Source organism: Rhinolophus sinicus, chromosome 15 (genome assembly GCF_057876585.1).
Source record: "Rhinolophus sinicus isolate RSI-liver-muscle chromosome 15, RSI-T2T, whole genome shotgun sequence".
NCBI classification, from domain to species: Eukaryota; Metazoa; Chordata; class Mammalia; order Chiroptera; family Rhinolophidae; genus Rhinolophus; species Rhinolophus sinicus.
In genome coordinates this window covers 84520531-84535475 of record NC_142515.1, presented here as the reverse complement: position 1 = coordinate 84535475, position 14945 = coordinate 84520531, and the positions used below count along the sequence as shown (strand labels likewise).

The window sequence follows — 14945 nt, the reverse complement described above, 5'->3', positions numbered from 1 at the left end:
AGCTGGCAAGTGGGGTAAGTTCTGAATTTGGAACTGGCTCTGGTGCCCGGGTTTCAGGACAGGCCTTAGCAGTGAGAACCTACTGTGTGCTGGGCATGCACCACCTGGCTTGGACCAAGGAGGAAGGGGCCATGAATCAAGGATGAGGGCAGCCTCTAAAAGCTGGAAAAGGCAAGGAAACAGATTCTCCCCTAGAGTCTCCAGAAAGAACCACCTCTGCCAACACCTTGATTGTAGCTCAGTGACACCTATTTTGGACTTGTGGCCTGCAGATCTATGTAAGATAATAAATTCGTGCTGTTTTAAGCTGTGAAGTTCGTGGCCATTTGTTATAGCTGCCCCAGGGAAACTCATGAAGGCCCTTGACTAAAAAAGCTTACACCCTCTCCTTTCCGTGCAGTGCTGCCCAGTTAGAGCTTTCTGCAATGAAATGCACTTGAAATGTAGCTACTTTGAGGGATTGGGGTTTTCATTTTAGTTAATTGAGATGGAAACTGAAATAGCCACTTGTGACTAGTTGTTATTATTTACTTATTTATTTTTGGCTGAGCTTTCTGCGCTGTTGCTTTGGCGGGGGAGGTGCTCAGGAGCTCTTGGTGGAGCGAGCCCACTTGCTCATCAGCGTCACGGGCTTCTGGCTGCGCAGGATGGCGCTGGCCATGCGCAGGTCCGGGCGGTACTTGTTCTTGCAGATCATGTGCTGGATGCTGCTGAGGGTGGCCCGGGCGTTCTTGTTGATGGTGACCCGCACACAGGAGGTGGCCGGCTTTGGCTGGCCGGACCTCCGCTTCATGCCAACCACCACACCTCAGCCGGGGGCCGCTGGCTCCACGCCCACCGTCTTCCAGTGAATGAGCCCAGTGTAGCGGGAGGAGTTGCGGGCCTTCACATTACTGGGCTTGGTGCTGTACGTCTGCTTGTTCCTTTTGATCAGGGAGCTGGAGCAGTTGTGCACGACCATCCATTGCAGATGCGCGGACATGGTGACAGCTCCTCCCGTTGCAGCAGCCAGAGACGGCGCTAGTTGTTATTTAATGAACAGCATAGGCCATCACTACTGAAAGTGTGGTCTAGGGACCAGCAGCATAGGCAATCCCTGGGTGCTGGCTAGAAATGCACAATTGCAGCCTGCGTTCCCACTCTAAGTTAAATCCACACTTCGCCAAGACCCCCAGGGGATTCATGGGGCTGTCAAAGTCTGAAACTGAGATGCTGGGGTGGAAGCCACCATCCACTTCCAAATACTTTACTGTGGAACTTCAGGAGGCAAAGTCCCTTTGAAGCAGTTCTCAGGGTCAGCCTTCCTAGACTACATGAAGTTTTAAATTTTTTTAATATCTCAAGGGAAACTATTAGCCAAGGAGATGAACTAACAGCTATTGAACAGCTACTGTGGGCCAGACCCTTGACCATCTGTTATGGACTGAATGGCATCATCTCAAAATTCCTATGTTGGAGTTCTAACCCCCTGGTGTGACTGTATTTGGAGACAAGGTCTTTAAAGAGGTAACTACGGGTGGACCCATCGTATCCTCATTAGTAAAAGGCGGACACCAGGAATGCAGAGGAAAGGCCACATGAGGACCTTGAGCAAAGCCACATGAGCAAGGTGGCCGTCTACAAGCCAAGGAGAGAGGCCTCACCTCAACCCTTCCAGACCGTGATCTTGGACTGCCAGCCTCCAGAAGAGTGAGAAAACAAATGTCTGTTGTTTAAGCCACCTAGTCTGTCACACTTTGTTATGGCAACCCAAGCCAACACACCGTCTCATGGAAGCCTCATAAAACCCTGCTGAGGGTGTCGTTTAATAAAAGTAATAACAGTGAAGAAAACACCACCATGTGTTGCCTGCCCCAGGCCAGGCAGGTTATAGGCACGTGTCAGGGCTCTCTCCTTCACTGTCCCCATGTCACAGCTGAGGACAGGGAGGTGCGGAGGGCTCCACGTTGTACTCTGTACACAACAGAGCCCGGGACATCGTCCTTTCTGCCATCATCCTCTTTGCCACTTTTCGCCAATTCACACAATAAACTCTAAGAATCAACTGAAGATTTATTCCCCCAAAATAACTTCTACGACTCCCCCAGCACTGTCAACACTCTGGTGGCCCCCATGTAACACCAACGGGCACGACAGTGATGTGAACCAAACACAGATGAACAGGATTCACATGTCTTTCTTTTTTCTTTTCTCCAAATTGTCTAGTCCAGGAGTCGGCAAAGGGTCAGACAGTAAATATGTCCAGTTTTACAGGCCAGATGGTCTCTGTCACAAGAACACAAGTCTGTCCTTGAAGCTCAAAAGCAGCCATTGATGATACATAAACGATTGGGTATAAAAGCGTTCCAATAAAACTTTATTTATGAACAAAGAAACTTGAATTTTTCATTTTCCTCTTGATTTCTTTTCCCCCCAACCATTTAAAAAGGTAAAAGCCCTCTCTCTCGTGGGCTGTGAAAAGTTAAGCGGTGGGCCGGACGTGGGCAGTAGCTTGCCAATCCCTGGTCTATTTCAAAACAAAAAGCAAGCCATGGAGCCACACACTGAACTAATTCTTGGCATTTTCTTGTTGAAATTCTGATTTGCTACAGTCTCTTTTGCCCAATTTCTCATCCAGGAACTCTTGCTAGTCCCAAACTCTCACTTCCAGGAACGCTCAAGTGCCAAAGAGAGGCTTGAAGCAAATCAAGTGCTTTCCTCTGCATAATGAGAATCAAGGGAATGGTGAAAACAAGTCGAATTTCCATCTTTTTTTAAAAAAAATAGCATGCCTTTTGCTTTAAGCACAAATGACATAAATCTTTCATCAACACCAGAAAACATCAGGAGGTTTCTCAACATTTCATAAACTCAAATTTGGTAAAGGAGATAATGAAACGGTTGAAATGGAAAGAAAATGCTTCGCTAATGACAGTCTCGCTGGCTTTTCAGATCTACGCACTTCAGCGGAAAGCCGATCTCATTATCACATCACGCTGCTGCTCAGAGAAATCAGAGTCCAGGAGGGACCTCGCCCCTAACTATCAAGAGACAACATCAGGTTTTGGTCTATTAACCACATCACCTGAAAATGGCTGGCTCAGCAAGTTTGAAAAACATGTTTGCAAATGTCTTTATTAAAATCCAGACCACAACGCATGCAAATAATTCCACCAGCTTTGGGGGGAAGGGGCACCTTGAGATTCACCATTATCCCCTAGTTCAGGGGCCAGCAAATTGGTCCTAAAATGGGCCAGATAGGCAATATTTTCAGCTCTGTGGGCCAAACGGTCTGTCAGCAACTCTCCCATAGTAGCAGGAAAGCAAACAAAGCAGCTCTAGACAACATGTTCTCAAAGAGGCATGGCTGGATGCCAATAAAACTTTATTTACAAAAACAGGTGGCAGACCAAGGTCTGTGGTTTCCAACTTCTGCTCTAAAGCAGCTGGAACTGAAGTGCAATGAGAAACTCACAAAGAAGGGACGTGTTCTGTTCTCAAGATGGCAAGGGTGGAGGAAGCAAAAGGAGGTTTCTGATGTGAACCCCAGTGGGGATGACTGACATGAACCTCAAAGTTTGTAGCCAGGGCAGGTGCTGCAAACAGAGGACTTCTCTTTGTTTGCCATGTGTGGCCTCTCCCCTCAGCAACAATTCCATGTAACACACTCCAGGGCGAGCAGTAGTGGGCATTTACTACTTAGGGGGTGGTTAAGATCCTTCTAGGCCAAGGTGGAAAACCAGCTGGTATGATGTCAATTGCTGTTGCTTGCACAAAGAAACAGTTATCGGAGTGGAGCTGAAAATCTCGTCCTGATTCACTGCTTACATCAACTGAAGCTGCTTACCACCATTCCTGGTCAGAGGTGACAGGAATCTAGAAGCAAGTTTTTTGGTATGTATGTTTGTATGTACAAACGAATGAACAAAAAATAAACAAACACAAGGATGTCAGTTGTCCAAGGCGCATTTTTCTTTGGGTTTTTTTAGCCTCAAGCTGTCAAGATGGGTCTCTAAGTGACCCCAAAAAGTCACTAGGAATGATCCACTGAGACGTCTACCACAGTTATTTATAACAGACCAAACTGGAAACAACCCAAGACTCCATCAGTTGAGGACTAACTTAATACATCCTTACACTGGCTTATTTGCAGTTATTAAGAATGGTATAGTAGGAAAATATATAGAAACGTGATCATATTATCAGATGAGAAAAACAGGCTAGAAGATACCATTTGTGTAAAGAAAACGCATGCCCCCACACCCGATGCACATTCACAGAGAAAGAGCCAGAAGAATGTGTACCTTGGGTGATATTCTCTGGAGGAACAGGATCATGGAAGGCCTTTACCCTTAGAGCAAAGCTGTATTTTATAATTTTTCTACAATGAATGTGCACTGGTAGTAAGAAACGAAAACAAAATAAAACCGAAAGCCACCAAAGCCGTAACGGTGACACATAATAAGGAAGCCTTCCTGAGCGCTCCCAGAAGCACCAGTGAGGGAAGTCAGCAAAGGTCGTAACACCGGTGACATTTGCAACAGTGGACGGAGTACAAATCGAGTCAAGTGAGAGGACCTCGATTAACGAGGGATTTATTGACTCTGCACAGTATAACTAAAAATGAGAACCACGAAGCCTTTCTGGCAGCCCAGAAAATATAAAGGAAGAGACACTGAAATGAAAACAGCAGAACTGGAACTACCTTACCCACTATTGGGACTACGTGGTATATCTCAACAGGCATAAGGAAAACGCTAGAAAGGGAATGGGAAGATGGGAAAAGGTTGTTCATGCTGGAAATTGTTTCCAATTTTTAAAAATGTTGTGATCATCCTTTCACGGCAGAGGTGTGGATTGAATAAATGAATCAAGGCAAGAAAAGAGAAGCAGGGAGTGAGGACACCCACAAATATCGAGCAATTACCGGATGCCCAGGTGTCCAGTTAAGCACCCAGACCAAATTTAAGTTCCCCGAACCTTACAACAACCCCAGGCAGGTGTAACTTTCAAGCCCATTTTAGAGATGCAGAAACTAAGGCTTAGAGAGGGGAAGCAATAAGCCAAGGCTCCCCCCAGCAAGGAACGGAGATGGGATTTGAACCCATCTCTAAATGACCCTGAAGATGAGCACTTAGATGCTGGGGGACCCTATGCACCCAAAATTCAAACTCTGATAAGCTTTGGTGCCAGTGAGGGTTCTTGAAAAGCTTCCTAGAGATCCATGAGAAGCAATTTTTCAAATGTATAGCAGCCTCTGATACGCATCCCCCAAAGCTACACTGCTTATAAGAACTTAACAATGAGATAATGGTTCTCTGGAGAAAAATACAATTATTGAAACAAAATCTCAATGACACCATTCTCTTCTCCGAGAACAATTCATCTCCATAACGCACAAATGCCTCATCTCATTGAAACCTCAGTGTGGGTCTGAATGAAGCAGAGGTTTCCTCGCACCATTCACACGGACTGAAGAATGACCAGCCAAGAGCCTGGCATGTCCGTTCTTGCGATAAGAACACAGGCCTGGGCGAAGCTGGATTCAGAAGCTATGTGCCTTGCTATTTACGAACCATGAAATGATGCTTGGCTTGGATTTGACAAGGGAATAAACTATAGAAGCAATGAAGCAGAATAACATTAGCTGAGCAGGAGTACAAGTGGACTTGACTCTGACCTAGTGAGACCCCACCGTTATCTATGGCTCTTTCAATTCTTCCAGGAGCAGCTGACTGACTCGAAATTGTATTTGCCCAATCCCTGCCCAACATTTATTGAGCAAAATCCAAAAGGGAACATCATTTCTGACTGACAAGTCTCCAAAATGAATCCTAGGTGTTTCCCACAGTGTAATTCGAAACAACTCAAGTTGGAAGTCAACTCGTTGGCTAAAAAATGTATAAACAAAAGGTCCTTTTTGGAAATGAGCTTTATTTTCAATGCTATTTCGTTCTCAAAGCCTGCATGTTTACTTTTTCTCCCACCAGGTTCACCTACAAGTCAGGATTTCAAAACCACAACAAATAAATCAAACACCAGGTGCCAACCACCAGCCTTTCATTTTGGCAATTAAGCCAGGACTCTCCTTCAAAGAAGCTTCTGCGCAAAACACTCGAATGAGGCTCATTGTTTTTCAACCTTGAAATCACCCACTTGAAAAGCAGACCCAAAAACCCAAGCTTTCAGAACTGGACCCCAATTATCACCACACAAATCACTCTCACTCTAAAAATTGTACAATTAATGGCCCCAAGCTACTTTAACAGGGGACCTTCAAGGCAAGGCAAAATTTATTGAAAGACCCCTGTGTGGCCCTGATGGTTGTCCTGCACCTCTCTTCTGTGGGAACCAGTAATACTTCACCCTTAAAGTCCTGGGGAATGACCGAGCAAAGCCCATTGGGATGGGGAAGGAAGTTGGCTGCAGACCTAGTAACAATGAACTTCGTTATTCACAAACAAATCCAATAAAGAGGCTGCATCCAACTTAAAGCCAACCTTTCTGCTTCAGATCCCAGGATATAAACGATTTCTAAAAATCTGTATAATTTGAACCAAAAGGGATGGTTATTAAAGATAAACAAAGAAATATGCAGAAACGTATTTCTAGTGAAAGCTAGGCGGAAGATGGATTCCAATCCAATAAAACAACCTAGAAATGTTCTCTTTTCCACAAATGCATTGTTATCATAATCCCTTACATAAACCCTTCTGAAACTTCCTAAGTAGACAGCATTTCAATGCAGAGACCAACGTGAAAATATCTCTGAAAAGGAAACAGTGATGCGGCCGGGAAATCATGCACATCTTGGCGAACATTTCTTTCCACCCACCACGAGCCTGGGGTTTCCAGGGAAGGTCACGGGTTTTCCGGTCAAAAACATTCTTGAAGTCATCATGGAAGAAGGGAGACTCCGCATCTGGGAAGGTGTGTTCTTGGTTCCGAATCTGGGGCTCAGGAGCCAAACAGCCTGGAAAAGTTAGAGGGCAAAAATGTCTGTGAAGATGGGAAGCTGTCACTCTGAAAACCCTTTTTAGAAAATATTTTCAGTTGCTTTTATAAGTAATTTTTATTATACAACACTGTGAATATACTTAACACTACCAAACTTTAAACTTAAAAAAATGTAACTCTTTCAAAAATTATCTATTTCATATGAATCTGTAACATTTTATTTTCACCCATTTTCTGCAAGTCAGTGGTGACTTTCATATCAGAAAGACCTTTGAGTAAACAAATGATTACAGGTAACTCTGTTCACTGAGGAACATCTGAAATAGGAAAGGCCTGGAAATTGTATAAATGTCCATGAAGTTTAGGAATGGGTACGGACACAAGCCGACTGGGGAAAACTACATTGCTGTTAAAAAGTTACAGATGGGAATTATCTGCATTACCTTTGCAACATTTTTTTTTCTTTTTAATTTTATTGGGGAATATTGGGGGACAGCGCGTTTCTCCAGGACCCATCAGCTGCAAGTCGTTGTCCTACAATCTAGTTGTGGAGGGCGCACCTCAGCTCCAAGTCCAGTCACCGTTTAGTTGCAGGGGGCACAGCCCACCATCCCATGCGGGAATTGAACCAGCAACCTTGTTGTTGAGAGCTCACTATAAACCACTGAGCCATCTGGCCGACACTTTGCAACATTTAATAAACCTAAATTCTTTCCAAAATAAAAAGGTTATTTAAAAAAATAACAGCTGGCACAGGAACAACTGGATTGCCACATGCAAAAGAATGAAGCTTAGATCTCTACCTCACGCTATATATAAAAATTATCTCAAAATGGCTCATAGACCTATTACAACTATAAAATTCTTAGAAGAAAATCCAAGGTCACAAAAATTTATGCCTATGTTAAGTAATGATTTCTTAGCTATAACATAAAAAGCACAATGATGAAAGAAAAAATTGATAGACTTCATCAAAAATTTTAAAATTTTGTGCTTTAAATTTAATTGATACCAACAAGAAAGTGAAAAGACAACCCACAAATGGGAGAAAATACTGGTAAATCATACATCTGATAAAGGATTGTTATCCAGAATATAAAAAGAACTCTTACAACTCAGTAATAATCCAATTAAAAAAATAGGCAAAGGATCTGAATAGACATTTCTCCAAAGAAGATATATAAACGGCCAATAAGCACATAAAAATATGCTCAATGTCATTAACATCAGGGAAATGCAAATCAACCTTCACATCCTCTAGAGTGGCGATAATAAAAAAAAGACTGATAATAACAAGTGTTGGCAAGGATGTGAAGAAATTGCTGGTGGGAATGTAAACTGCTGCAGCTACTTTATAAAATATTCTGGTGCCTCCTCAAGAGGATAAATACAGAGTTACCATACGACCCAGAAATTTCACTCCTGGGTATATACCGAAAAGAACTAAAAACTTAAGTCTGCACAAAAAAGTGTACAGGAATGTTTATATCAGCATTATTCATAATAACCAAAAAATGGAAACATCCCAAACATTCATCAACTGATGAGTGGATACGCAAACTGTGGCATGTCCATACAATGGGCTAGTATTTAGCCATAGAGGGGAATGAAGTCCTGATTCATCTACAACATGGAAGAAATGAGAAGACATTATGCTGAGTGAAGAAGCCAGACCCAAAAGACTACATGTTGCATGATCCCATTTATAGGAAGCGTCTACAACAGACAAAATCCATAGAGACAGAAAGCAGATCAGCGGTTGCCAGAAGCTGAGGGGAGACAGGAACAGGGAGCGAGTGACCGCTTACTGGGCATGGGGTTTCGCTTTGGGTGATGAAAATATTCTAGCATCATATTGTGATGACAGTTGCACAACCCTGTGAATATACGAAATACTGAATTTAGTTGGTGAAGACCAACTTCTACTTTATACTTATTAATCCTTCTCTGTGGTTTGACACCCTTATTTTCTCCCTATTCTTCCCCCTAATATTTTGTTATGAAGGTTTCAACATATAGAAGAGTTAAAAGAACAGTCCAGTGAATGCCCACATGCACACCATCTACATTCTGCAATTAACACTTGGCTTTCCTGTGCACCTGTCCATTTATCCATCTACCTTACTGTTGATGTGTTTCAAAGTAAGCTGCTGGTATCAGTACCCTTGGTCCCTAAACATTAAGGCACATTTCTCCTGCATTTCAAGTTTTTCACGCCTTTTGAAAATTTCCAAAGTAGCCCAGAAGTGGGTGCAGGGAATAGCGAACCATCCTTCAGGCCCTGCTGCAGTCACTTCCATGGACAATCTGGAGTCGATGCTTCCAACTCCCTCACCGGGAGTGTTTCCCTCAGACTCCAGGCACTTCCTCAGCATTTATTCACTGCTGACTGTGTGCAAGTCACACCTGAAGCCGAGCGTGCTACAGGTGACATCGGCCTTTACTGTCAAAACATTCCCCAGTGTCGACATAACCTTCTGGCATATCAGCCCTGATGGCATCATGATGGTTGGTCATACAGGCGTCCTTTAAGTTACCTGACTCTTCCCATTTTTCAACATTTAGGTGATTTCCAGTGTTTTAACATCATTGCCTCCCTGACAGCCCTCTGTGGAGCGAATCTTCCCTCACTCATGGCCCCTACAGGAAGAGGTGGCCTAGGTCAGGGGGTGGCACACTCGTTCCACAAAAGGCACACAGTAAGCAGTTCAGGATATGTGGGCCAGGCAGACTCTGTTGCAATGCCCCAACTGCGGCCATGCTAAAGCAGTCAGAGACCTGGATATGGCTGTGTGACAACAAAACTTCCTTCATGAAAACAGGTAGTGGGTAGATATGGCCCAGGGGCTGTGGTTTGCTGACCCCCGGCCTCAGTGGTTAGTCTGGAATCAGAACCTCCCCACCATCCACTTCAGGGCGGCCAGTTAGCTCCATTGGTTAGAGCATGATGTTCATTAACGCCAGGGTTGCCAGTTCGATTCCCAAATGGGCCAGAGTGAGCTGCGCCCTCCACAACTAGATTGAAACAACTACTTGATTTGGAGTTGATGGGTCCTGGGAAAACACACTTAAAATAAGTTTAAAAAAAAACCGAGAAGAAAAGAAATCCCCAATCCAACCAGAACTGGGTGACACCTGGCTAAGTCAAGCAGACTTTGATCCCACGAAACAAAATCAGGACACTGGGCTATTGACTAAGGTAGCCCCGGGCTAAGCTGGAAAATCACAGAGCCTGAGGCTACCATCCTGGTCACAAACCAGCAGATGTGCAGTGAAGGAAGCTAGTCAGGTAACAGAAAACAATAAGCCAATGAACAGAACAAAATAAAAGACAAACAAACACCGAGTTCTTCCCTGCCTCAGGACCTTGCTGCCTCTCACCAGCTCTGCAAATCAGGCTTCCTGTTCTTGATTTAAATGGTACTTTCTCAGAGAGCCTCTCCCTGAATATCTCCTAGACTGGGAGACCCCCTCCCTTTTGCTACCTCTCAATTGATTTCTTCCCATGTGTTGTTTTCTGTCTGTGTTCCACCTGTTGTACTGTGCGTTCGCTGAAGGCAGGGACTACAGTCTCAGCTGTAACCCAAGAGCACAACCCATGATAGACAGCTGTGAAGGAATAGATGAATAAATAGATGGGTAGGAACCTAGAGAAACAAAGGCTGGAGGAGGCCCCCAATCCTGTTCTACTTCTCGTCGAGTCCTAGTTACACTTCCTGTACTCTTCTGCAAATTCCTGGATCTCTTCAAGAGCCCTCTTTGTACCTCAGCAGGCCTCATCCGAGCTCCCAAAAAGAGCCTCTCTGCACGTCCATCATGGTCCTCACTCTGGGCTCTAAGACACTTCCAGTGGCGCAGTGAACTTCCTCCTTCCTTGATCTCCTAAGTCCTGAAAACACTTCCTCCTCAGCCAGCACTGGGCTGGCACAAGGACCACCCAGCAATCCCGAATTCAGTGCCTCAACTACTCAGGGTAGCCAACTTTTCATTTTCTTCCTTTGTGGGAGAAGCACACAGGATGGGCCCAGCATGGCTGAGAACCCCAGGTTCTCCTAATGTTTTAACCCTAAGTCTGTCTACTCTCCAAGTCTCATGATTCATTAACAGAAGTATAGGAATGATGGTCCCAATGCTGGAAGAAAAACCAACCCAACTGCATTTTATTAGCCTCATAAGAAAATGAAAAAGAGCATGAAAACAGAAAGTCTGAATACACGTCTGCTGGCTTCCAGCAGGGAAGCAGCTGGACCAGGCAGCACACTGGCTGTTCAAGCCACATTTTTCACCTTGACAGATGCCAAGTATACACTAAGCACAGCAGAGCTGGCGAGAGGTAACCGGGGAAGGCATCTCTTGGCAGCCCCTGGCGACATACCAGGCACAGCCAGGACTTGGGAGAATGCTGTGTTCCAATCGAAGCTCCAGTCTGGACTGCGGTGACATTGCTTAACCCCTGTAAACCCCCGTTTCCTCTCTAGTTTAGCGAGTGCTGATTTTGAAAGCAGAAAGTGTGACACCAAAGTGCAGACTGAGAAAACAGAGAATGGGGCAGCCTGATGGCTCAGCTGGTTAGAGCGCGAGCTCTCAACAACAGGGTTGCTGGTTCAATTCCCACATGGGCCAGTGAGCTGCGCCCTCCACAACTAGAATGAAGACAACGAGTTGCCGCTGAGCTTCCAGAGGGGCTGCTGGATGGCCCAGCTGGTTAGAGCGTGAGCTCTCAGCAACAAGGTGGCCGGTTCAATACCCGCATGGGATGGTGGGCTGCGTCCCCTGAAACTAAAGATTGAAAACAGCAACTGGACTTGGAGCTGAGTTGCACCCTCCACAACTAGATTGTAGGGCAATGACTTGGAGCCGATGCGCCCTGGAGAAACACACTGTCCCCCAATATTCCCCAATAAAATTTATAAGAAAAAAATCAGAGTGGCCATGAGGTGGGTCATTCTGGAGAACTCAGAAGTTAATGACAATGAAGGGGACAGGCAGGCCTGACTTACACAATCATGCAGAACATCATGAAGACGTTCCACAGAGCGATGAAGATTCTGAAGTACCTGAGGCTCAGTAAGAACTCCCGGATGTTGTCACCTGAAAAGTCAGAAAGTATGTTTATAAGTACTAACATTTCTGCTGTCACAGCTGCAGGTGCTTCTGTGGTGTCTGCCCACCCATACCTACTGCCCCCACATTCCAGTGGCAGCGCAGCTGTTCCTTTGGGTCTCCTCTGCTTCCCCACCCCCAGCATTCAGACTTGGCTGCTCCTGACCAGTCTTGGGAAAGCACCAAGCTCCCAGCCTCTGATTGGCTCAGAGAGGGGCACATGACCCAAGTTTGCCCAATGAGAGTCAGCCTTAGGACTTTTGTTCCAACTACCGTTTTCTGCCAGGCTGGCTGGGCTGGACAAATGTAAGCCAAGTCCTCTAGGGCAGGGTTTGGTAAACTATGGCCTGGTGGCTAAAAATGGCCCCTGCCATCTGTTTCTGTATGGCTGGGAGCTAAGAACCTTTTTTCATATTTCTTAATGGTTAAAAAAAAAAATCAACAGAGTATTTGGTGAAATGCAAAAATTACATGAAATTCAAATTTCAGTGTCCATAAATAAAGTTTTATTGGAACACAGCCATGTCCATTCATTTACATATTGCCCAGGGCTGCTTTCGAGCTACAATGGCAGAGCTGAATTGTTGTGCCAGAGATAGCATGGCCCGCAAAGCTGAAAATATTTATAATCTGGCCCTTTACATAAAAATGTGCCGAGCCCTGCTCTAGGGTGGTCTTTGACTGACAGTAAAACCAACGGGGGGAGGGGGGGGAAGCTGGATACAGTCACATGCTAGAGGGCAGCTTTGAGCCTTGAATCCAGGTGTGCCTGAAGACAATTATGTGCTTGGATGTTTCCATTTGCTTTAACCACTTTGAGCTGGGTTTTTAGTGTTTGCAACTAAAAGCATACTATTCAGGCAAGTAAACAGGAGTTCTCCTTTGGTGACAACTTACTCTAGTTCTCTCTGCTGCCGAGGAACAGAAATCACTCCAAGAGGAGCCAATTTGGTACCTTAAGACTCCAGAGACCTAGGTTCCAGAACCCTTCTCTGGGATTTTGAGTAGATCACAGCCCCCCTCCAAGGCCTCCAGAATGAAATGAACTGGTCCAGGTTAGGTGACCTCCAAGGGTGCTACCCAAAGTATCATCCAGAGACCACAGCTGTCCAGTCAGTATGGAATACTGGGCAGGAGCTCAGAAATTTTCACAGCAACCCAACATGACAGCTACCTGGTACTGCTGCACCATCCTAGCGTGTGATTAGCATACGGTCTTGCTGAACACGGTTTAGATGAATCCGGGTTTGTCCACCCCATGGGGTTAGCCAGGTGTGGCACAGCATATGTAAGTGTTGGCCCAGCACGGACTGCAAATGTCAGAGACGGGTCTGTCCCCAGGATGTCCAAGAGGCACTGTTTGGCAAGGCCCTGCTCTGACCCAGGGTCACATAAACAGGCCCTCCTGCCATCAACTGAGGCTCACTGAAGGCCACTACTTCCAGGTAGGAGCTGAGTGTGTGGGACACAGACAGGAACAAGACAGAAATCCCTGCCCTAAGGAGCTCACGGGGAGGACAAATACTAAATAAGCAATCTCACAGCAAGATGGAGCCAAAACGAGCTGGAGCCTCTTCTCTGGAGCTTAAGGTCAAGTGTGAAAGGTAAATAGCCAGATGACAGCACACATAAAGGAAAATTATAACTGTAGGAAGTGATGAGTGCTGACCTATGAGGGGAGGTCTGGCAGGATAAAGAAGTGGGTGACAAGTGGGCAGAAAGAACAGCACATCCTCAGGCCCTTCTCTCTCTCTCTCTCTCTCTCTCTCTCTCTCTCTCTCTCTCTCACACACACACACACAATAAAAAGAAAATTGGGACAGCACTTGGTGACAAAGAACTGTCCTCTCTGAAATGGACCCACTGCAGAGTCCAGAAAGGCCTTACCTGTGCTAGGCTCCCTGGACTCCTCCCCAAAGCCCTGCGTGTCCTTCTTTTTCCTACAAAGAGAAGCAGTCAGTGTCTACTTTCGATGGGACACAAGGACCGCTCAGTCCCCTGCCCTCAATGAGCCACGGACACTGAGCTTCAGCTCTAGCCCTACTTGCTGTGTGACCGCGGGCGGTTCAATGACCCTCTCTGGGCTCCCATCTGCCCCACCAATCACAGCCACTGACACGGTAGAAAGGGTGGTTCAGGGTTACAGGTCAGGGCTAAGAGTTTCTTGGAGGACGGGCCTGAGGCCCTTCGGGGTGAGAGCAGAGGGACACCCGGGTAACGAAGAGTCAGGATCTTAAGTCACAGTGGCACCGAGACTCCCAAAGGCTGGAGGCGGGGCCAGAGGGCCGGCTAGGACTTGGGAGCTGGGCCAGCGACGTGGGGCGGGCTCACGCTCACGGGGGCGGGGCTACAGGTTCCCGGGTGGAGCCCCGGTCCGACGCGGCCTACTCACAGTTTAAAGTTGAGCACCGCCCCGGCGTTCATAAGCAGCGTCCTGTGGGGGGAGAATGCGGTTACCTAGACCAATCCCTCCCGGTTGAGCTCTCTCGCCCACTCTCTAATCCCCCAATTACCCGAACAGCAGGATGTCTCCGATCATCGTTACGGCCGAAGCGTCCGTCAGAACCGGAAGCGGAAGCTCAGGGGAGGGAGGGGAGAGGAGCACAAGCCGACCAATCGCTAAGCAGTGCTAGCGAGAGCTGAGCCAATCGAAAGCCAAGGCAGGCAGGGTGTCGCCCTCTGCAGGTCCGGCCCCCTTAGGAAAGAGCGAGAGCCCTTCCTCGCTGGGAAGTACCGGAGTTTAGCGAAGAGAAGGCGAGCGTGTGATGTCACCCAGGAGCGGTGTCATCTGGAGATGGGATTAGGTCCCTCAGTGGGGGCATACCGCGCATGCGTGAGGGACCCGCGCGCTAGAGAATTTGCTCAGATGCTTTTCCTTCAAGAATCGGAGTCTCGGGTGGGGCTTC

The 14945-nt window shown here is 46.3% G+C and overlaps 1 protein-coding gene and 1 pseudogene across 2 annotated transcripts; both read right to left on the bottom strand.

Annotated features, from left to right (window-relative positions):
• Window positions 1–534: 534 nt before the first annotated feature.
• On the bottom strand, window positions 535–1118 carry LOC141572693 (large ribosomal subunit protein eL28 pseudogene; annotated as a pseudogene).
• A 1217-nt stretch (window positions 1119–2335) lies between these two features.
• On the bottom strand, window positions 2336–14665 carry SMIM7 (small integral membrane protein 7). 2 transcript variants are annotated; one of them, XM_019736818.3, is made up of 5 exons: window positions 14553–14663; window positions 14432–14473; window positions 13927–13979; window positions 11937–12027; window positions 2336–6952 (listed from the first exon to the last, which is right to left on the bottom strand). In XM_019736818.3, exons 1-5 carry the CDS (start codon window positions 14576–14578, stop codon window positions 6937–6939), a joined length of 228 nt encoding a protein of 75 aa, XP_019592377.1. In that variant the 5' UTR covers window positions 14579–14663; the 3' UTR covers window positions 2336–6936. The 2 variants fall into 2 exon arrangements, with proteins under 2 accessions (XP_019592377.1, XP_019592376.3); XM_019736817.3 differs by lacking the exon at window positions 11937–12027 and having other exon boundaries at window positions 5894–6952; window positions 14553–14665.
• Between the last annotated feature and the right edge of the window lie 280 nt (window positions 14666–14945).